The sequence below is a fragment of the Triticum aestivum genome, chromosome 5A, assembly GCF_018294505.1.
Source record: "Triticum aestivum cultivar Chinese Spring chromosome 5A, IWGSC CS RefSeq v2.1, whole genome shotgun sequence".
NCBI classification, from domain to species: Eukaryota; Viridiplantae; Streptophyta; class Magnoliopsida; order Poales; family Poaceae; genus Triticum; species Triticum aestivum.
Window position 1 is genome coordinate 535647633 of NC_057806.1, and position 24318 is coordinate 535671950.

A 24318-nucleotide genomic window follows, 5' to 3' on the forward strand; every position below is an offset into this window, starting at 1 on the left:
AACCAGTAAGGGATCACATGACAGCGGTCGAACTTATCCTTAGTAACTAGTGGACTAAGGAATTTTCTCGATTATGGATGTGGTAAAAGAGTTTGTCGTAAAGGGTTATGTCAATGCAAACTTTGACACTAATCCAGATGACTCTGAGTAGTAAACCGGATTCGTATAGTAGAGCAGTTATTTGGAATAGCTCAAAGTAGCACGTGGTAGCTGCATCTACAAGATGACATAGAGATTTGCAAATCACACATGGATCTGAAAGGTTCAGACAACAAACCCCATAGGTGTTGGATTCATTACAATCACGTAGTGATGTGAACTAGATTATTGACTCCAGTGCAAGTGGGAGACTGTTGGAAATATGCCCTAGAGGCAATAATAAAATGGTTATTATTGTATTTCCTTGTTCATGATAATTGTCTATTGTTCATGCTATAATTGTATTAACCGGAAACCGTAATACATGTGTGAATACATAGACCAGAACCTGTCCCTAGTAAGCCTCTAGTTGACTAGCTCGTTGATCAATAGATGGTCATGGTTTCATGACCATGGACATTGGATGTCATTGATAACGGGATCACATCATTAGGAGAATGATGTGATGGACAAGACCCAATCTTAAGCGTAGCACAAGATCGTGTAGTTCGTTTGCTAAAGCTTTTCTAATGTCAAATATCATTTCCTTAGACCATGAGATTGTGCAACTCCCGGATACCGTAGGAATGCTTTGGGTGCACCAAACGCCACAACGTAACTGGGTGGCTATAAAGGTGCACTACAGGTATCTCCGAAAGTGTCTGTTGGGTTGGCACGAATCGAGACTGGGATTTGTCACTCCGTATGACGAAGAGGTATCTCTGGGCCCACTCGGTAATGCATCATCATAATGAGCTCATTGTGACTAAGTAGTTGGTCACGGGATCATGCATTACGAAACGAGTAAAGTGACTTGCCGGTAACGAGATTGAACGAGGTATTGGGATACCGACGATCGAATCTCAGGCAAGTAACATACCGATTGACAAAGGGAATTGTATATGGGATTGCTTGAATCCTCGACATTGTGGTTCATCCGATGAGATCATTGTGGAACATGTGGGAGCCAACATGGGTATCCAGATCCTGCTGTTGGTTATTGGCCGGAGAGTTGTCTCGGTCATGTCTGCATGATTCCCGAACCCGTAGGGTCTACACACTTAAGGTTCGATGATGCTAGGGTTATAGGGAAAGTTTGTACGTGGTTACCAAATGTTGTTCGGAGTCCCGGATGAGATCCCGGACGTCACGAGGAGTTCTGGAATGGTCCGAAGGTAAAGCATAATATATAGGAAGTGAGGTTTTGACCACCGGAAGTGTTTTGGGCGTCACCGGTAATGTACCGGGACCACAGGAGGGTTCCGAGGGTCCACCGGGAGGGGCCACCAGCCCCGGAGACTTGCATGGGCCAAGAGTGGGAAGGGACCAGCCCCTGAGTGGGCTGGTGCGCCTCCCACGAGGGCCCAAGGCGCAGCTAGGAGGAGAAGGGGGGAAACCCTAGGCGCAGATGGGCCTAAGGCCCGCCCTAGGGCGCGGCCCCCCTCTCCCCATCTTAGCCGCCCCCCTCCATCCCATCTAGGGCTGCCCCCCTAGGGGTGGGAACCCTAGAGGGGGCGCACCCTCCTCCCCTCCTCCTATAAATAGTGGGGGTTTTGGGGCTGCCCAACACACGAGTCTCTCTCCCTCTTGGCGCAGCCCTACCCCTCTCCCTCTCCTCGTCTCTTGCAGTGCTTGGCGAAGCCCTGCTGGCGTGCCACGCTCCTCCACCATCACCACGCCGTCGTGCTGCTGCTGGACGGAGTCTTCCCCAACCTCTCCCTCTCTCCTTGCTGGATCAAGGTGCGGGAGACGTCCCCGGGCTGTACGTGTGTTGAACGCGGAGGCGCCGTTGTTCGGCGCTTAGATCGGAATCGGCCACGATCTGAATCGCTGCGTGTACGACTCCACCAACTGCGTTCTTGTAACGCTTCCGCTTAGCGATCTTCAAGGGTATGAAGGTGCACTCCCTCTCTCTCGTTGCTAGTATCTCCTAGATTGATCTTGGTGACACGTAGGAAATTTTTGAATTATTGCTACGTTCCCCAACACCTTGATTGAGGCAATGTCGTGTAACTACCGTCGACCCACTCGTGCTGCTCCGGGGGAAACCCTAGGTTCTGGTGTTCCAGATCTGACGATGGCGGCACCGCGGTGTCGTTTCTCTCTTGGGAGCATCGTTTGCGGAGCAGCATTGGAAGTCAGAGGCAGGAGGTGGAGCGGTTTCGTCTTGCACGGAGCTTCGGTGGTGATGTCAAGTCATGCCTGACTGACAGGTGCTACTCTTTGTCATGCCTGGTCGGCAGGTGCTACGCACGACAGATCTTCCAAGGACTTCAAGCTGCGTCGGCTGGTGATACCTAACAGCATGGGGCTGAGGTGTATCAGTGGCGACCGCGATGTGCTCAGCTGTTTGCGTAGGGAGGAGGTGCCGTTTGGCGCCGTGGTGGCGTCGACGATAGCTAGACCGAGCAAGGTTGATGCATCAGTACAGTTCTGAAGATGGAGCGGTGGCAGTTGGCGGCGGCGGCCTCTGAGAGCACGCCGAACCAGTGTGTGCCCCAGACCCGGCAAGAGGCTAGGTTGGGGTCTCAGGTCTTAGATGTTAGGCTTGGCTGCGATGTCTGTTTGGTATTAGGTCCAGCCTATCTGCGCCCCTTCATCAATTGGATAGGTATAGCGACAGTTTGTTGCTTAGACGGCAGCTTTAGTCTGACTTTTGTATGATTTTGTAAGGTCTTGTGAGAATAATTAATAAAGTGACCGTATGCATCGCCTAGATGCAGAGGCCGAGGGTCATCCTCCTTTTCTAAAAAAAATAAAGGTCGACCCTATGGGATGACAAAAGTACAGGTGCTGCGGTGGCGTCCTGTATATATAATGTAATTAGTGCTAGCTCATTGGTTGTAGTTTCTTAACCTTGACAAGTCTTTGCAGGATATGCAGGCTGATCTGCTGGTACAGTGATGATTTCACCTGCTTCAATTGATATGCATATTTATCTAGTCTGGAACGAGTTGACATAAGAAAGTACACGCGACAAAATAATATTACAGGACACAAACTCACTAAAAAGTAATCACTCTGCTAGCTGTATATTTCCCCCTTTTTTTCATCAAATCAGTTGGTCCTCACATCTCGTGATGGCATGTGTTGTCGCAGGGGTAGGCGCAGTCGATGGCCCTCACTTCAGCCCGGCCAAATTACCAGTCACCCACAGATTTCCAGATCGCCTGTGCACGCACGCAAGAACAACACAAAAACATGAGGTGAAGCGATGATGATGAAACTTCAAAATTCAAGTCATGGCTAATAGGTACCTTGTTTTGAATAGAAGGAGAGCCATATGCATTCCAAGTGGCCAGGTACTCGGACTGGTCGTGAGTGAAGCACGAGTTTATGAAGAACCCGTTCCTCCTGGAACGGGAGACGCCTAGCACGGTGCCCACCATCTGGTCCCTGAAAGCTGCACTCATAGGTATAGATTGATACTCAGAATTCGAATCATCGTTTGTTTTGTACGTTGCTAAATTAATCCATGTATATGTATATGCCTGCATACCTTGCAAGAAGTTCATTTGGAATGCGTTGCAGGCTAAACGACTGGACTTGCAGGCTCGCCAGGCGCGGCCGGGGTCGGCTCCGTCCGGGGCCAGGCTTTCCCGAATCTGAATTGCATTTGCTATTTTAGTGTCAGTATGGGTGTGTGGACAAACATTGTCAACACAACACACACAACAAAAAGGCCTAGGCTTGGATGATATCAGGTCTATACATAGATAGCTTCCTACCTGCCAGGTATCGTAGGCTGCATTCAGCACGAAGATTGGGGTATTTATGCCGCCGATTACATTCTGCGGGAAGAAGCACTGCATGCATGTGCACATGAGCTCTTGATGAGTTCATATTAGAGAATTCAACGCCTAGGATGCATGTGCATGGATACAAATGAAATGAGCGCTATGTATAGTGTATTCACGTTACGCACCGAGGTGGCGTCGAGATGACTGGTGCAACTCCTGGGCAGGTTCTGAGCCACCCCATGCGTGGCTACGACGCCTCCGAAGTAGTATCTCAAGGTATGCCACCCAGCGACGTTGACGCTGCATGCATGTATATATATGCCGGGTGAACATACAATGATAGACCGATGCACTTCAATATTCACATTGGATGGTAGTAAGTTCTGCATGGATGTGTACTACGTACGCGTCGAGGAAGAATCCTGCGTCGGCGAGGCACTTGACAGTGGTGCCCCGGCCGGCGAAGACGGCGCCGAACTGGTCGCAGTGCAGCACCACCGCCAGGGCCCCGGCCGAGCTTCCCGTCAGCAGCACCTGATCCGCGGAGGACATCCCCATGGCGAGGAGGTGCTGGATGGCGGCGTTCCATATGCGCTGGCCCCGGAAAAAGAGCCCCGAGCCCGCGTCATAGCCTTCGCCGGCGAAAGACGCGCCGTCGCAGTAGCGGATCACCACCTGGTTCCAGCTGTAGAAATCTGATAATGCATGGGGCACACACACACATAGTAAGTTTGACTTAGAATAAACCTAAAACTTCAAATATTTTGAAACGGAGGAGGGAATATGCACGAACCAGGGTTGTCGAGGGGGCTGGAGCTCAAGATGCCGCCGAAGTAGATCTGCTTGTTCATTAGATTCGATGAGCCGAGGCTGCTCGCCTTGCGGTACAGGCACGACCCCACGCTCTCGCACCATGAGCCTCCCTGCGTGCAGCATGTTGGTCCATCGGTTGATTTGGTGAAATGCATCACATATGCTCAGACACAACATGCATGTCTTTATATATGTAGAGTATGTACCTGTAGGTGGATGATCCAACGGTTCTTCCCTGCACCGGAGCCCGGATCCATGTGGTAAGCCGGCGGCGTCCCATCCAAGCACACTGCACATCATTTACATATATGGTGCAGTTACTTATGGATCATACTAGCCACACGTATAATTTGTTTTTTATTTTATAAATAACGTGTCAATCCAACAGATCGTCCGCCCTTGTTCCGAGAAAATTAGCAGCCTAACAAGAAAATGACCAGGTACGGAAAAAAATAAGAAACTGACCAAGTTATGAAAACATTGTAAACTTAATTACCTATGGCATTTATATAAATTTATCAAAATCATGCAGGGCACAGAAGACATGACACAAGCTGTGGTCACGGATTGTGCCGTTCCAGACTCGTAAATCTCAAGATGATATGCCGGCTCAGTCCCTCAGAGGTGCTCATAGGCATAGGGTGTATGTGTACATAGGGGTAAGTGTATGCACATATGTATGAGCGCCTGCGTCTGTTCTAAAAAAATAGTCGTAAGAATCAAGGAAACTATTAGGTTGTTTGGAAGATTGCAAGATCTAATATCATTGAGCAGCATAAGAAATGCCTGATAAGTGTTGAATTTGCAGGATTTCATATAGAATACTGTACAAATTTAAATGATTTGATAGTAGTTTTCTTAGGGAGAATATTGTGGTAGTTAATGTGCAATTAAATGTGAATTTGTAAGGATCCAACAAATTAAACAGTAGTAATCGTGTGCAATTGAACACAAGATATCATTACCTGTGGGGATATTAATGGCACATTGCACGTTCATATTTCGTAGGATATGTGCTAGAGATCTGTTGTGCACGTCTACCCCTTTGGGCGTTTTTATATGGTATATATAGATATAAATAGATAGAGACAGAGTGCAGAAACTGCCTGAACCACTTGAATTTTAATCTGGTGCAATTTTTGCAAATCAAAATGTTGAAAGTAGATTTTCCACGTAAGGTATATGAAAATCGAGAAGGTTGGGTCTGTGGTGCTGGTTTTCACCTGATTTCCTTTTTTTGTAAATAATTGGCTTGGCAATTTTTGTTTATTTTTTTATGCAATGACAGCTCTTGCCACACTTGCTTGAAAAAAGAGTTACAAAATCCGAATATTTGCTGCTTATATGTCTTTCTGTTTGAGGTCACTAGACGTACACGTACGTGTGTTTGAAAAGGAACAGCTAAGACATGCGTGTTCTAGCACTCACCAATCCCTGGGCCAGCAAACATGCATGATATCTAACGGACAATCATGACGACATAGAATTTCCACCGAGGTCTAAAACCCCTCCAAACCGGTGATGTTTGGACAATTTTGACATGATCAAAAAGTACTAAAGGTTAACTCAAAATTGTTATAATCGTATGTACATGTACATACCGGCTCCCATGGCGACGGCGGACGTGAGGAGGGTCATAGGCACTGGTACGCCTGGCGCCCCGGCAAGGCGCCTCATACCACCACGGCTCTTGTTCCCGTCGGCCGCCGCCTGCGCGTTTCGGAGGAGGACGAAAACCACAAGAAAAAGAGCCCAAAGCTTGGTCATCCCGATCTTCTCCTCCATGTGCTTCACCTATGGAAATGGATGCTCACGACTCTCTCCCTGGCACCCAGAAATATATATGCCACTCGAATTAATTGATGATTGAGCAGTTACAAGTGCATATATACTATATTGATATTGTATCCAAACACCGCATGAAGAAATCAACCTGGTCAAGGAAAAATAGGTAGGTATTAAATGCAGCGATCGCGTGCATGCGTGCGTCCAATGTATACCTGCCTACTACTACGTGGAGATCTGGCAGAGAATGAATGTCATGGCACACCGCCTCGGGGCCTAGCTACAATTCTGCTTACATTTCCTTCTGTATATGTGCCAATTTTTTCAGCACAAAATTTCAAGAAGGGGAGCTCCAAGATATATGTCTCGTACTAGAAAGTGGAGATGGTGAGAATTTAGTATGCTCTTCACCTTCTCAATCTTTCGTTTAACCCCATTTGCAGGATCTGCAGTAAATGTATGCACATAAATCAGTGATTGACAAAAAAAAGGAATAAACATCTATACCCTTTGGGTACTATGTTTGTTAGGCTGGTCACAATGGGCAAGAACATAAGCTAGTAACTTACACACTTCCCTAGACTATGTTACTACCTCCATAGTGGGTAGGAACATCTATGTAGTGTCATGCAACGATGTATTTATTAGGTTATAGACTCATTGTTTCTTGGAGTGTGTGATGTTCCGGTAACTTAGCTAGTTACCACAAGCACCTCTCTCTTCATTAAATATGTGCCACATAAGCAAAGTTGTATTGAAGTGTGTGATGTTACTCCTAAGTTCCTTCCCATTGTGACCAGCCTTAGGAAACTGAAGAGCAAATTCTTGGCCTCTGCTGCAAGAGGGAAGTATGCTGAGTTCTTAACAATTTCTACGGGCAAAAAAAAATCCTAGATGATCAGCGGTCAAGCACCACTATGGAAAGGCACGGAGAGGTGATCTCACCTCAGTTTGATGCTCCGTTTCGTCGGAGCAATTTGAAGGCTGTGAACGAACAGCCTGGCATATGCGAGGAAAACGGCATGCCGCTCCTCCTGGCGAGCGAGCTTCTCTGGGCTAAGCAGTTGCGAGAGCGGCAACTTCCACTCCTCCCTGTGATGGATATGCCTGCGACTACAACAGTGAGAAAACGGAGCTCTGGGTGAAGAGAGGGAGACGGCGACGGTGAGGATGGAAGGAGGAATCGTAGAGCTGGCGGGGGAGAGGAGAGGTTGCGTGAGAAGAGGAGAAACAGACAGAGGATGGCGGCATCTAGGGAAAGGAAGACGCGTACACCGGTGCAAGCGAGACAAGAGCCAGAATAAAACAAACATGCCCTCACCAGCCCCTTCTGCCCACATGGCATGGCCCATCGCTCGCCCTACCGTTCGTTGTTGAAGAGTGTTTTTCTCTCGCTAGTACAGTAAAAAGTGATGAGGTAGGTAGCGCAAGCGAGCGCCCTTAGCGCGACACTTATTGTGTTTGATAACCTATGAGCTACAAATTGAAAGATGGAGAGCAGAGCATTCAACAACCAAACCAAAATGGACGCCACAATGTTCATCCAAATAAATATTTGGGTTGATGGTATGATAAGTATAAAACTAGAAATATGTAAGACTTATTTCATTTCATTATTGTATACAATTTAAAAATATTTATCAAACTACAAGTAGCATAAGAGAAATGAGTAGGCCTTCCCGGAAACCCCTCAGTCACTAACGTAAACAAAGTAGAAAAGACACCAATTTCTGTACCGGTTCTGGAAGAGCGAAGAAAAAAAAAGATATTTTATTAATGGGAACAACGAATTGTTTATAGTTGCTGTGATATAAATAATTATACTCATCCGAGCCACAGGAACATGCAACTAAGCATTTTTCCATGCAAGTTTCATGTTGAGGTGAACATTTTCTTATACGTAGTTGTTATGTGTTGAGGTGGCATAGTGGCATATTACTCAGTGAGGATCACCTTAATTATTTAGAATTTGTATCCTTTTTGTCATAAGACGCATGCACATGTCAACCAGTAAGGCTTTCCTTGTATAATGAGAGGTACTTAGGGAATGTGCTTAGAGAAATAAACCAGGCTTTCCTTAAGCACCGGTGCTTATTTGTATATGGTAGACGCTTAACTAAGCATCTCTCTTGTAGAAATAGACACCGGTGCTTCAGGAAAACACGGTTTATTTTTCTAAGCACCTCTCCAAGCACCTCCCATTGTACAAGGCCTAATAAGCTAATTAAAAAAAATCTAGTAAGTTTTGGTGCAAGATCGATGCTATGGGGGGCATGCTGCTAGGGTCATTCTTGAACTTTCTTCGGTCTTTTTTAGTTTGCATATTAGTTTTATCTGAAGTCAAAGTATCTTTACTTTGATCAAATTTATAGACAAAAATATCAACATTCACGATGCCAAATCAATATTATTAGATTTGTTATGAAATGTAGTTTCATACTCTCTCCGTTCTAAGATAAGTAACTCAACTTTAAAATTTTTGACTAGACACAAACCTAATACCCAGAGTAAAACAGACTAGTTTTTGTTTTGGTCACGAATTGGGTCAATCCTGTTCACATACGTCGCGTGTGGCCTATATATGAAACGTAACGACGGGTGAGATAGGCCTTCACGAAACCCTGCCGCCGATCGAGAAAGGAAACCCTAAGCTAAGACAAGACAGAACCACATGATGGATCCCAAACGTGTCTGTAAAAGCCGTGAGGCAGAGTTGCCGTGAGACAGAACCACATATTATCCTCCTCCACCTTTCTGCCAAGTCCGCCGGTCGGTTCCTAGCCGTCTGCAAGTCGTGGCACGGTGTCTTGTTTTGTTGGAAATATGAACAAATTACTACGAGATTTAATTCGAATAAATAGAAGATAAATCATGACCACATCAGCAGAGATTAAACTAATCATGCGAACTAGCATAGCAGATGAACATATCACATCTAGGGCACATACTAGAAGCATGAATTCTACTACGATCTCGAACACGAAGGATAGAATCACATACGGTGCAGCGGGTGCAGCACCGCCGGCGTTGACGTTGTCGCCCATGTCATCGAGGACGAGGTTGCCGAGGTCGGGGAAGAAGTCGTCGTTCGCGAAGTCGTCGCTGCCAGCAGTCGCGCGAGTGCGCTCCCCAAAAACCTGATCGCCCCTCTCCCGTACAGGATCACGAGAGGCGGGGTTCCGGAGACCTGCTGTCCCTTCTCGCGGTGCACGCCGGAAGGAGGGATGGAGAAGACTTGCTTGGCGGCGCAATGATCTGAAACGGTGGTGAGAAACCATAGGAAGCGGCTGCGGCTAGGGTAGACGTCTGCCTGACTATATAGTGCGGGCCGGGTAGGTCGTGGGAGTAGACGTCCGAGTCGTCACGATCCAAAAGAATCGAAAACGGTTCAGTAATTAACGTGTCCGTTAATTATTAATTAATGACTCATTAATTTTCCCATGCAGCAAAAATATAGACAACGTGCATAGCTCTGTCCTCGGCTCGGCTCAATCCTGCAACCCGCGGCGCGTCATGGCGTGGCGAGGCGAGCGAGGAGGAGGAGCGCGCGTGTAGGTCTCCTCTTCTCATGCTCATACAAGTGGTAGAAGAGCTCACCTTATAAAGAGGTGCAACTCTCTCTCAACTTCCGAGGTGGGACTAAACTTTAGCCTCACTCACTCCACTCACATGTGTGCATGAATGGGCTAAGAGAATTTCAAAATTTTAGTTGGGCTTTGGGCCAAAGGCCTACTACCAAAATTCCAACAATCCCCCACAAAGTCTCATTGGCACATCTCATCATTTAGTTCCAAAACATTGTTTTATATATCGGTGCTTAGTGGAGACTGTGAAGTTGAACTTCCACTTAGAAATTTATGCTACACTAGATCACAACTTGAATAGTGGACTATGCCTTGAACTACAAGTTTTCTGTGAAACTAGTTTCACACAAATTCTTGACCGATACTGGGCTGCCGCAAAGCTTCCCCGCGGGTGGAGCGTATACGTCATACTCCAGGGCCTTTCATGAATTTATTAGAGAACACCCAATTCTCACAGACTGCGACATTAACAGTCAAATTCATATAGGTGTGTTCCTCAGAAGATGTTCTGCAGGACAACATCTCTGCTTACCCGAATAAGCCACTTGGAACACATTAAGATAAGTATCAACCTGCCATGCAGATCAGGAGAGTATTGCATCTTCACGGAGTGAGATAATTAATATAGGGATACTCTCCTCCCAGCTGACCAATAGCTTGTCTTCCACTTCTACTTCACGGGATCTCCGATCACATAGAGTGGGTTACCACTATGGACAACTCATGCAGTGGGTCTCAAACCCATCTCCATCAATGCATTATCTATCACATTACGTGATAGACCCTTTGTGAAGGGATCTGCCAAGTTTTTCGATTTTGGATATAATCCAACGTAATAACTCCGGAGTTCTTCAATTTTCTGACAGATTTTAGTCTCCTCTTCACATGCCTTGAGGACTTCATATTGTCTTTAGAACTGTTTATCTTGACGATCACATTTTGATTATCGCAGTTCATCAGGATAGGGGGTATTGGTTTTTCAACCATAGGTAAGTCCATCAAGAGTTCACGAAGCCACTCTGCTTCAACAGTGGCAGTGTCTAATGCTATGAGTTCTGCTTCCATAGTTGACCTCGTTAAGATGGTCTGCTTGCAAGACTTCCAGGAAACAGCGCCACCACCAAGTGTAAAAACATAACCACTTGTGGCCTTAATCTCATCAGTATCAGATATCCAGTTTGAGTCACTATAACCCTCAAGTATCCTTGGATACCCGGTGTAGTGAATCCCATAGCTCGCGGTGCCTTTCAAATAGCGCATAACTCTCTCAAGCGCATGCCAATGATCATCTCCCGGTTTTGACACAAACCGACTCAGCTTGCTCACAGCAAAAGAGATGTCAGGCCTCGTGGCACTCGCCAAATACATAAGCGAGCCAATAATCTGAGAATACCTCAGTTGATATCTAGCAATCCGTCGATTCTTTCGAAGCAACACACTAGCATCATATGGAGTTGAAGAAGGCGTGCAGTCGCTATACCCAAAACGACTCAAGACCTTTTCCACATAATGAGACTGAAGCAGTGTGGTCCCACCATTCTCATCTCTCAACAGCTTGATGTTTAAGATAACATCAGCTACTCCTAGATCCTTCATCTCAAAACAGCGAGATAAGAAATCCTTAACCTCCTTGATTAAATCAAGTTTGGTTCCAAAGATCAATATGTTGTCGACATACAGACAAAGAATAACTCCTTCGCCCCCACCATAGCGATAGTACATGCACTTGTCACCATCGTTTACTACAAAGCCGGCAGTAGTTAATGTTCTTTCAAACTTCTCATGCCACTCCTTAGGAGCTTGTTTAAGGCCATATAAAGACTTTAATAACTTGCACACCTTTCCTTCCTGACCAGGTACTACAAAACCATCTGGCTGATCCATGTAAATTTCCTCCTTCAACTCTCCATTGAGGAAAGCCGTCTTAACGTCCATTTGATGAACGAGAAGACCATGTGAGGCAGCCAGTGATAGTAGCACCCGAATTATGGTCAGTCTAGCCACGGGTGAGTAAGTTTCAAAGAAGTCTTCACCTTCTTTCTGGGTATAACCCTTAGCCACAAGCCATGCCTTGTACTTTTCAATCGTACCATCAGGTCTAAGCTTCTTCTTGAACACCCACTTACATCCTACAGGTTTGCACCCATAAGGACGGTCAGTGATCTCCCAGGTACCGTTAGCTAAGATGGAATCCATCTCGCTACGTACAGCTTCCTTCCAGTAGTCAGCATCAGGAGATGCATAGGCTTCTGAAGTAGTCCTGGGTGTGTCATCCACGAGGTACACAATGAAATCATCACCAAAAGACTTTGCAGTCCTCTGTCTCTTACTCCTCACAGGAGTTCCATTGTTACCCTCAACAGGATTCTCAACGTGTTCCATCGCAATGATGGGTTCATGAATTACAGTGAATTCCTCACTAGATGGAGTAGGTATATCCTGATTTGATGAACTCGACATATCCTTCATAGGAAATATGTCCTCAAAGAAAGTTGCATCATTTGATTCCATAATCGTACCAACATGCATGTCGGATACCTCAAATTTTATTATCAAAAATCTATAGCCGATGCTATGAAAAGCATAGCCCAGATGAACACAATCCACGGTTTTTGGTCCAAGCTTGCGCTTCTTGGGAATTGGTATATTGACTTTCACCAAACAACCCCAAGTACGTAGGTAAGAGAGTTTCAACCTTTTCCTTTCCCATTCCTCAAATGGAGTCATGGTCTTATGCTTTGTGGGAACTTGGTTTAGGACATGACACGCAGTCATTAGCGCCTCCCCCCACCATTCCTTGGATAGACCCGGAGTGTCTAACATGGTGTTAACCATATCAGTTAGAGTTCGGTTCTTTCTTTCGGCTACCTCATTTGACTGGGGTGAGTAGGGAGGCGTCCTCTCGTGGATTATACCATGTTCCGCACAAAACAGATCAAATTCATTGGAAAAATACTCTCCACCACGATCGGACCTAAGCCGCTTAATTTTTCGATCAAGTTGGTTCTCTGCCTCAGCTTTATAGTTTTTAAAGAAAGTCAAAGCCTCATCTTTTGATTTCAGAAGATACACATAACAATATCTAGTGGAGTCATCAATCAACGTCATGAAGTATCTCTTTCCACCTTTTGTCAACACGCCATTCATCTCACAAAGATCAGAATGTATAAGCTCTAGTGGCGCCAAGTCTCTTGCCTCTACAGTCTGGGCGTGTCGGCGTTCGCGGAAGGCGGCCGGACGGTCAAGGTGTGGGTGCTCCAGGACTACAAGAAGGAGACCTGGGCTGTCAGGTACACGGTGGACGTTCGCTTCATGGGCGGTGGCTTGGACTTGGAGTGGCTGGGCATTGCCCACGTAACCCAAGAGGTGACGCCTTGTTCTACGGGGTGCGGCGGTACGGCGTGTATAACATCACCGGTCGAAAAGTGGTGAGCACCGGCAAGGAGATCGGTGCTCGTCTGACTGCAATGTGGCACGTCTACCGGGAGGGCCTCGTTTCTCCGGCCCCGTCCAAAGGCAGATAATACTCTCATCTGGCTCCGATCCGCCACACCCGGCCTAGACCGGTGAAACTTTTTCTTCTTCTGATACTAAGTTATGCTTCTGCTTTGTTACACTGATATCCTCCGTTGCGTCTTTGGAGCAAAAAATAATGCAATTGAGAAGTTGAATGAACTATTTAAATTACGTTTTGCTTAATTTTGCACAAAGTCTAATATGAACTTTATACCCAATTGTGATAACTTATGTGTGTGTAATAATAAGGATTGTAAAAACTTGACATCTGAATCTGACTTGTGAAGCGTGTTGCGTGCATGTGTGCACAATATGTACTCCCTCCGTTCTTAAAAGAGTGTACTTCCAACTTTGTTGGAAAGTCAAAAAAAATTATGTTTGACTGTATTTATGCAATAATAGACCAACATTTATGCCATCAAATTAGTAGCATTAGATTCATATATTTTTCGTCATATACCTATTTAGGTTCACAAGCATTTAACATATTTTTGCACAAACCCAGTCAAACTTTAAGATAGTTTGACCCTCCAACAAAGTTGAAAGTGTACCTATCTCAAAGTTTGACCGAGTTTGAGAGAAGCAGTTAATAATCCAACAACAGGGACGTGTTTTTGCCTTGAACAAAACCAAAAGTAGACCATTATCTCCATCAGCATCACGTGGATATACAAAACATGATTCTAGTGTACTATCCATGTTCGCATCCATTATTTCAACAACAAAAGAGGTGGCATTCATAAAGAAAGTCTACCCTCTGGATAAGGAGAGTTGTTAGTTATGTGATTGCTATACAAACAAGACAACACAATTCTACCAAATTTGCTTTGGTTGTACTCGCCTTTCCAATTGCCAATACAACTTCTCTTTGTAGAAAAGAGAGTTCGACAAACATGGTTGTCTCCATTCCTTGAGTTGGTGCTATTTTTTGACGTTATCCAAAAGTAGTCATGTCGGTTATATTAACAACGTTGTAAGTAATTACTTTTATTTACCTAGCAGAGGTCTTTTCAAATGTAGTAGGCGATGAAGATAGTAATATATTTGGAGTCGCTCCTCCACTATTATATCTAAGTTGCACCATTTCAATGATAACTTCCACTGGCAATGTGATGGCAAAAGACCTGAGAAACGAAGATCAAAGTGTGATATTGAGGCTGGTCGTATAGGTTCTAGATGGCGTTTTCCTGATCAGGGTTTTCATGTGCTGGGGTTAGGCAACAACAAATCTGAGGGCCATTCCTAGCTTTGAACAATCTCAATTCTTCATTGATGTGACAGTTCTATTTGAGCCTAACATCAAGATGCTCAAAAATATTTTTTCCAACAAAGGGTGAACTTTATTGACTCATAATGAAGCATCAAGTGAATACACAAACAATGAGCATACATTTGGCCTCTACATAGGTAAGATGACAAAACCCACCGGCAAATAGCAAAGTCATATAAGACCGAAGTTATGCCCAAGCGAGAAGAAACAACAAAGCGAACAAATGAACGACTGAAAAAACTACAACAACGACTTTTTCACACCATCCATCTCATGACATCATAAGGAGAATGATGTTCTTCAGCAGAAACACCTTTAGGAAGGGTGCGACACCCTACGCTGCCGTCACCGGATCCAATCACCAAAGGTTAGAATATACGTTTTCACCCTGAAGAACTACTCCGAGCATATCCGAGCAATGCCTTCAACAAGGTAATGATGCATTAACTGTTGGGGAACGGAGTAATTTCAAAAAAATTCCTACGCACACGCAAGATCATGGTGATGCATAGCAACGAGAGGGGAGAGTGTTGTCTACGTACCCTCGTAGACCGATAGCGGAAGCGTTATGACAACGCGGTTGATGTAGTCGTACGTCTTCACGGCCCGACCAATCAAGCACCGAAACTACGGCACCTCCGAGTTTTAGCACACGTTCAGCTCGATGACGATCCCCGGACTCCGATCCAGCAAATTGTCGGGGAAGAGTTTCGTCAGCACGACGGCGTGTTGACGATCTTGATGTTCTACCGTCGCAGGGCTTCGCCTAAGCACCACTACAATATTATCGAGGAGTATGGTGGAGGGAGGCACCGCACATGGCTAAGAAAACGATCACGAGGATCAACTTGTGTGTCTAGAGGTGCCCCCCTGCCCCCGTATATAAAGGAGCAAGGGGGTGCGGCCGGCCCTAGGAGGAGGCGCGCAGGAGGAGTCCTACTCCTACCGGGAGTAGGACTCCCCCCTTTCCCTAGTTGGATTAGGACTTGGGGGAAGGAGGAGAGGGGGGAAAGGAAAAGGGGGGGGGGGCGCCGCCCCCCCTCCTTGTCCAATTCGGACTTGGGGGGGGGGGGGGGAGGGGCGCGCGGCAGCCCCTAGGCCTCCTCTCCTCTTCCTCCACTAGGCCCATTAAGGCCCATTAGGTTACCGGGGGGTTCCGGTAACCTCCCGGTACTCCGGTAAAATGTCGATTTCACCCGGAACACTTCCGATGTCCAAACATAGGCTTCCAATATATCAATCTTCATGTCTCGACCATTTCGAGACTCCTCGTCATGTCCATGATCATATCCGGGACTTCGAACAAACTTCGGTACATCAAAATATATGGACTCATAATGAAACTGTCATCGTAACGTTAAGCGTGCGGACCCTACGGGTTCGAGAACAATGTAGACATGACCGAGACACGTCTCCGATCAATAACCAATAGCGGAACCTGGATGCTCATATTGGCTCCTACATATTCTACGAAGATCTTTTATCGGTCAGACCGCATAACAACATACGTTGTTCCCTTTGTCATCAGTATGTTACTTGCCCGAGATTCGATCGTCGGTATCTTAATACCTAGTTTAATCTCATTACCGGCAAGTCTCTTCACTCGTTCCGTAATACATCATCTCACAACTAACTTATTAGTTGTAATGCTTGCAAGGCTTATGTGATGTGCATTACCGAGAGGGCCCAGAGATACCTCTCCGACAATCGGAGTGACAAATCCTAATCTCGAAATACGCCAACCCAACATGTACCTTTGGAGACACCTATAGAGCTCCTTTATAATCACCCAGTTACGTTGTGACGTTTGGTAGCACACAAAGTGTTCCTCCGGCAAACGGGAGTTGCATAATCTCATAGTCATAGGAACATGTATAAGTCATAAAGAAAGCAATAGCAACATACTAAACAATCGGGTGCTAAGCTAATGGAATGGGTCATGTCAATCACATCATTGTCCTAATGATGTGATCCCATTAATCAAATGACAATACATGTCTATGGTTAGGAAACATAACCATCTTCGATTAATGAGCTAGTCAAGTAGAGGCATACTAGTGACGTTTAGTTTGTCTATGTATTCACACAAGTATTATGTTTCCGGTTAATACAATTCTAGCATGAATAATAAAAATTTATCATGATATAAGGAAATAAATAATAACTTTATTATTGCATCTAGGGCATATTTCCTTCAGTCTCCCACTTGCACTAGAGTCAATGATCTAGATTACACAGTAATGATTCTAACACCCATGGAACTTTGGTGCTGATCATGATTTGCTCGTGGAAGAGGCTTAGTCAACGGGTCTACTACATTCAGATTCGTATGTATCTTGCAAATCTCTATGTATCCCACCTGGACTAGATCCCAGATGGAATTGAAGCGTCTCTTGATGTGCTTGGTTCTCTTGTGAAATCTGGATTCCTTTGCCAAGGCAATTGCACCAGTATTGTCACAAAAGATTTTCATTGGACCCGATGCACTACGTATGACACCTAGATCGGATATGAACTCCTTCATCCAGACTCCTTCGTTTGCTGCTTCCGAAGCAGCTATGTACTCCACTTCACATGTAGATCCTGCCACAACGCTTTGTTTAGAACTGCACCAACTGACATCTCCATCGTTTAATGTAAACACGTATCCGGTTTGCGATTTAGAATCGTCCGGATCAGTGTCAAAGCTTTCATCAACGTAACCATTTACGATGAGCTCTTTGTCGCCTCCATATATGAGAAACATATCCTTAGTCCTTTTCAGGTATTTCAAGATGTTCTTGACCGCTGTCCAGTGATCCACTCCTGAATTACTTTGGTACCTCCCTGCTAGACTTATAGCAAGACATACATCAGGTCTGGTACACAGCATTGCATACATGATAGAGCCTATGGCTGAAGCATAGGGAACATCTTTCATTTTATCTCTATCTTCTGCAGTGGTCGGGCATTGAGTCTTACTCAATTTTACACCTTGTAACATAGGCAAGTATCCTTTCTTTGCTTGATCCATTTTGAACCTTTTCAAAAATTTGTCAAGCTATGTGCTTTGTGAAAGTCCAATTAAGCGTCTTGATCTATCTCTATAGATCTTAATGCCCAATATGTAAGCAGCTTCACCGAGGTCTTTCATTGAAAAACTCTTATTCAAGTATCCCTTTATGCTATCCAGAAATTCTACATCATTTTCGATTAGTAATATGTCATCTACATATAATATCAGAAATGCTACAGAGCTCCCACTCACTTTCTTGTAAATACAGGATTCTCCAAAAGTCTGTACAAAACCAAATGCTTTGATCACATTATCAAAGCATTTATTCCAACTCCGAGAGGCTTGCACCAGTCCATAAATGGATCGTTGGAGCTTGCACACTTTGTTAGCTCCCTTTGGATCGACAAAACCTTCCGGCTGCATCATATACAACTCTTCTTCCAGAAATCCATTCAGGAATGCAGTTTTGACATCCATCTGCCAAATTTTATAATCATAAAATGCGGCAATTGCTAACATGATTCGGACAGACTTAAGCATCGCTACGGTGAGAAGGTCTCATCGTAGTCAATCCCTTGAACTTGTCGAAAACCTTTTGCGACAAGTCGGGCTTTGTAGATAGTAACATTACCGTCAGCGTCAGTCTTCTTCTTGAAGATCCATTTATTCTCAATTGCTTGTCGATCTTTGGGAAAGTCAACCAAAGTCCACACTTTGTTCTCATACATGGATCCCATCTCAGATTTCATGGCTTCAAGCCATTTTGCGGAATCTGGGCTCACCATCGCTTCTCCATAGTTCGTAGGTTCATCATGATCTAGTAGCATGACTTCCAGAACAGGATTACTGTACCACTCTGGTGCGGATCTTACTCTGGTTGATCTACGAGGTTCAGTAGTATCTTGTTCTGAAGTTTCATGATCATCATCATTAGCTTCCTCACTAATTGGTGTAGGTGTCACAGAAACCGGTTTCTGTGATGTACTACTTTCCAATAAGGGAGCAGGTACAGTTACCTCATCAAGTTCTACTTTCCTCCCACTCACTTCTTTCGAGAGAAACTCCTTCTCTAGAAAGTTTCCGAATTTAGCAACAAAAGTCTTGCCTTCGGATCTGTGATAGAAGGTGTATCCAATAGTTTCCTTTGGATATCCTATGAAGACACATTTCTCCGATTTGGGTTTGAGCTTATCAGGTTGAAGCTTTTTCACATAAGCATTGCATCCCCAAACTTTCAGAAACGACAACTTTGGTTTCTTGCCAAACCACAGTTCATAAGGCGTCGTCTCAACGAATTTTGATGGTGCCCTATTTAACGTGAATGTGGTCATCTCTAAAGCATAACCCCAAAATGATAGCGGTAAATCAGTAAGAGACATAATAGATCGCACCATATCTAGTAAAGTATGATTACGACGTTCGGACACACCATTACGCTGTGGTGTTCCGGGTGGCGTGAGTTGCGAAACTATTCCGCATTGTTTCAAATGTACACCAAACTCGTAAGTAGATATACCCATATCTGCTTAAGTCATCTGTGAAGGTGAGAAAATAACGATATCCGCCACGAGCCTCAACATTCATCGGACCATATACATCTGTATGTATGATTTCCAACAAATCTGTTGCTCTCTCCATAGTACCGGAGAACGGTGTTTTGGTCATCTTGCCCATAAGGCACGGTTCGCAAGTACTAAGTGATTCATAATCAAGTGGTTCCAAAAGTCCATTAGTATGGAGTTTCTTCATGCGCTTTACACCGATATGACCTAAACGGCAGTGCCACAAATAAGTTGCACTATCATTATCAACTCTGTATCTTTGGCTTCAACATTATAAATATGTGTGTCACTACTATCGAGATTTAATAAGAATAGACCACTCTTCAAGGGTGCATGACCATAAAAGATATTACTCATATAAATATAACAACCATTATTCTCTAATTTAAATGAATAACCGTCTCGCATCAAACAAGATCCAGATATAATGTTCATGCTCAACGCTGGCACCAAATAACAATTATTTAGGTCTAATACTAATCCTGAAGGTAGATGTAGAGGTAGCGTGCCGACCGCGATCACATCGATTTTGGAACCATTTCCCACGCGCATCGTCACCTCGTCCTTAGCCAATCTTCGCTTAATCCGTAGTCCCTGTTTCGAGTTGCAAATATTAGCAACAGAACCAGTATCAAATACCCAGGTGCTACTGCGAGCATTAGTAAGGTACACATCAATAACATGTATATCATATATACCTTTGTTCACCTTGCCATCCTTCTTATCCGCCAAATACTTGGGGCAGTTCCTCTTCAAGTGACCAGTCTGCTTGCAGTAGAAGCACTCAGTTTCAGGCTTAGGTCCAGATTTGGGTTTCTTCTCCTGAGCAGCAACTTGCTTGCTGCTCTTTTTGAAGTTCCCCTTCTTCTTCCCTTTGCTCTTTTTCTTGAAACTAGTGGTCTTGTTGACCATCAACACTTGATGCTCCTTCTTGATTTCTACCTCCGCAGCTTTCAGCATTGCGAAGAGCTCGGGAATTGTCTTAACCATCCCTTGCATATTATAGTTCATCACGAAGCTCTTGTAGCTAGGTGGAAGTGATTGGAGAATTCTATCAATGACGCAATCATCTGGAAGATTAACTCCCAATTGAATTAAGTGATTATTATACCCAGACATTTTGAGTATATGCTCACTGACAGAACTGTTCTCCTCCATCTTGCAGCTATAGAACTTATTGGAGACTTCATATCTCTCAATCCAGGCATTCGCTTGAAATATTAACTTCAACTCCTGGAACATCTCATATGCTCCATGACGTTCAAAACGTCGTTGAAGTCCCGATTCTAAGCCGTAAAGTATGGCACACTGAACTATCCAGTAGTCATCAGCTTTGCTCTGCCAGACGTTCATAACATCTGGTGTTGCTCCAGCAGCAAGCCTGACACCCAGCTGTGCTTCCAGGACGTAATTCTTCTATGCAGCAATGAGGATAATCCTCAAGTTACGGACCCAGTCTGTGTAATTACTACCATCATCTTTCAACTTTGCTTTCTCAAGGAACACATTAAAATTCAACGGAACAACGGCACGGGCCATCTATCTACAATCAAACATAAACAAGCAAGATACTATCAGGTACTAAGTTCATGATTAATTTAAGTTCAATTAATCATATTACTAAAGAACTCCCGATTAGATAGACATCCCTCTAATCCTCTAAGTGATCACATGATCCAAATCAACTAAACCATGTCCGATCATCACGTGAGATGGAGTAGTTTCATTGGTGAACATCACTATGTTGATCATATCTGCTATATGATTCACGCTCGACCTTTCGGTCTCCATGTTCCGAGGCCATATCTGTATATGCTTGGCTCATCAAGTATAACCTGAGTATTCCGCGTGTGCAAATGTTTTGCACCCGTTGTATTTGAACGTAGAGCCTATCACACCCGATCATCACGTGGTGTCTCAGCACGAAGAACTTTCGCAACGGTGCATACACAGGGAGAACACTTCTTGATAATTAGTGAGAGATCATCTTAAAATGCTACCATCAATCAAAGCAAGATAAGATGCATAAAAGATAAACATCACATGCAATCAATATAAGTGATATGATATGGCCATCATCATCTTGTGCTTGCGATATCCATCTTCGAAGCACCATCATGATCATCATCGTCACCGGCGCGACACCTTGATCTCCATCGTAGCATCGTTGTCGTCTCGCCAATCTTATGCTTCTACGACTATCGCTACCGCTTAGTGATAAAGTAAAGCATTACAGGGCGATTGCATTGCATACAATAAAGCGACAACCATATGGCTCCTGCCAGTTGCCGATAACTCGGTTACAAAACATGATCATCTCATACAATAAAATTTAGCATCATGTCTTGACCATATCACATCACAACATGCCCTGCAAAAACAAGTTAGACGTCCTCTACTTTGTTTGTTGCAAGTTTTACGTGGCTGCTACGGGCTTAAGCAAGAACCAATCTTACCTACGCATCAAAAACCACAACGATAGTTTGTCAAGTTGGTGTTGTTTTAACCTTCGCAAGGACCGGGCGTAGCCACACTCGGTTCAACTAAAGTTGGAGAAACTGACACCCGCCAGCCACCTGTGTGCAAAGCATGTCGGTAGAACCAGTCTCGCGTAAGCGTACGCGTAATGTCGGTCCCGGCCACTTCATCCAACAATACCGCGAACCAAAGTATGACATGCTGGTAAGCAGTATGACTTATATCGCCCACAACTCACTTGTGTTCTACTCGTGCATAACATCAACACATAAAACCTAGGCTCGGATGCCACTATTGGGGAACGTAGTAATTTCAAAAAAATTCCTACGCACACGCAAGATCATGGTGATGCATAGCAACGAGAGGGGAGAGTGTTGTCTACGTACCCTCATAGACCGATAGCAGAAGCGTTATGACAACGCGGTTGATGTAGTCGTACGTCTTCATGGCCCGACCGACCAAGCACCGAAACTACGGCACCTCCGAGTTTTAGCACACGTTCAGCTCGATGACGATCCCCGGACTCCGATCCAGCAAAGTGTCGGGGAAGAGTTCCGTCAGCACGACGGCGTGGTGACGATCTTGATGTTCTACCGTCGCAGGGCTTCGCCTAAGCACCGCTACAATATTATCGAGGAGTATGGTGGAGGGGGGCACCGCACACGGCTAAGAAAACGATCACGAGGATCAACTTGTGTATCTAGAGGTGCCCCCCTGCCCCCGTATATAAAGGAGCAAGGGGGGGGTGCGGCCGGCCCTAGGAGGAGGCGCGCAGGAGGAGTCCTACTCCTACCGGGAGTAGGACTCCCCCCTTTCCCTAGTTGGATTAGGACTTGGGGGGGAAGGAGGAGAGGGGGTAAAGGAAAAGGGGGGGGGGGCAGCCCCTAGGCCTCCTCTCCTCTTCCTCCACTAGGCCCATTAAGACCCATTAGGTTACCGGGGGGTTCCGGTAACCTCCCGGTACTCCGGTAAAATGCCGATTTCACCCGGAACACTTTTGATGTCCAAACATAGGCTTCCAATATATCAATCTTCATGTCTCGACCATTTGGAGACTCCTCGTCATGTCCTTGATCATATCTGGGACTCCAAACAAACTTCGGTACATCAAAATATATAAACTCATAATGAAACTGTCATCGTAACGTTAAGCGTGCGGACCCTACGGGTTCGAGAACAATGTAGACATGACCGAGACACGTCTCCGGTCAATAACCAATAGCGGAACCTGGATGCTCATATTGGCTCCTACATATTCTACGAAGATATTTTATCGGTTAGACCGCATAACAACATACGTTGTTTCCTTTGTCATCGGTATGTTACTTGCCCGAGATTCGATCGTCGGTATCTTAATACCTAGTTTAATCTCGTTACCGGCAAGTCTCTTTACTCGTTCCGTAATACATCATCTCACAAGTAACTTATTAGTTGTAATGCTTGCAAGGCTTATGTGATGTGCATTACCGAGAGGGCCCAGAGATACCTCTCCGACAATCGGAGTGACAAATCCTAATCTCGGAATACGCCAACCCAACATGTACCTTTGGAGACACCTGTAGAGCTCCTTTATAATCACCCAGTTACGTTGTGACGTTTGGTAGCACACAAAGTGTTCCTCCGGAAAACGGGAGTTGCATAATCTCATAGTCATAGGAACATGTATAAGTCATGAAGAAAGCAATAGCAACATACTAAACGATCGGGTGCTAAGCTAATGGAATGTGTCATGTCAATCACATCATTCTACTAATGATGTGATCCCGTTAATCAAATGACAACACATGTCTATGGTTAGGAAACATAACCATCTTCGATTAACGAGCTAGTCAAGTAGAGGCATACTAGTGACGTTTAGTTTGTCTATGTATTCACACAAGTATTATGTTTCCGGTTAATACAATTCTAGCATGAATAATAAACATTTATCATGATATAAGGAAATAAATAATAACTTTATTATTGCCTCTAGGGCATATTTCTTTCATTAACATATCCATTGCCATGTATGACCAACTCGTGTCAGACCTAGGTTTTCACCTCGGAGCTCGAGACCGGGTATTCAAGAAGCACCACCATTAGAGTCAATCATATGTTGTCGCCACCACTTTTCCATGATCCTAGCAATTGCATGCGATGGAATAAAACCGATCGCCGTCACTACACGAGCTTACCCTTTGCGTCCGGTCGTCGTACGTAGATTGCATCTCACAGCTAGAGGCAACCACCGAATCTGAAGATAGGAATCCTCGTTATGCTAAAAAATATTTGAACATGATTTTGCACGCACCAAAGCTTCTTAGCATTTCCTTAGTTGAGACAAGATGATATCATTAGTGATCATCAAAGCTTCCTAGCAAAAGGAGCCAGGTCACAACGCCCAGAGTGAACTACCAGTCGGGTGAAGGGTGGGGCCCACAAGTCAAGCACATGTCAA

General features: G+C 44.9%; 1 protein-coding gene across 1 annotated transcript; it reads right to left on the reverse strand.

Moving 5' to 3' along the window:
• Positions 1-3039: 3039 nt before the first annotated feature.
• On the reverse strand, positions 3040-7719 carry LOC123107517 (pectin acetylesterase 3). Its single transcript, XM_044529499.1, has 11 exons — positions 7422-7719; positions 7250-7311; positions 6293-6624; positions 4898-4980; positions 4672-4801; positions 4285-4573; positions 4064-4178; positions 3867-3944; positions 3638-3743; positions 3396-3541; positions 3040-3308 (listed from the first exon to the last, which is right to left on the reverse strand). Exons 3-11 carry the CDS (start codon positions 6474-6476, stop codon positions 3279-3281), a joined length of 1161 nt encoding a protein of 386 aa, XP_044385434.1. The 5' UTR covers positions 6477-6624; positions 7250-7311; positions 7422-7719; the 3' UTR covers positions 3040-3278.
• Positions 7720-24318: the final 16599 nt, after the last annotated feature.

Coding starts and splice junctions, on each gene's coding strand:
- LOC123107517 (XM_044529499.1), bottom strand. CDS start 6,476: ATGGAGGAGAAGATCGGGATGACCAAGCTTTGGGCTCTTTTTCTTGTG. Junction 4,574..4,671: donor CAGCCCCCTCGACAACCCTG/GTTCGTGCATAT, acceptor ATGCATTATCAG/ATTTCTACAGCTGGAACCAG. Junction 3,945..4,063: donor GTCATCTCGACGCCACCTCG/GTGCGTAACGTG, acceptor ACATGCATGCAG/TGCTTCTTCCCGCAGAATGT.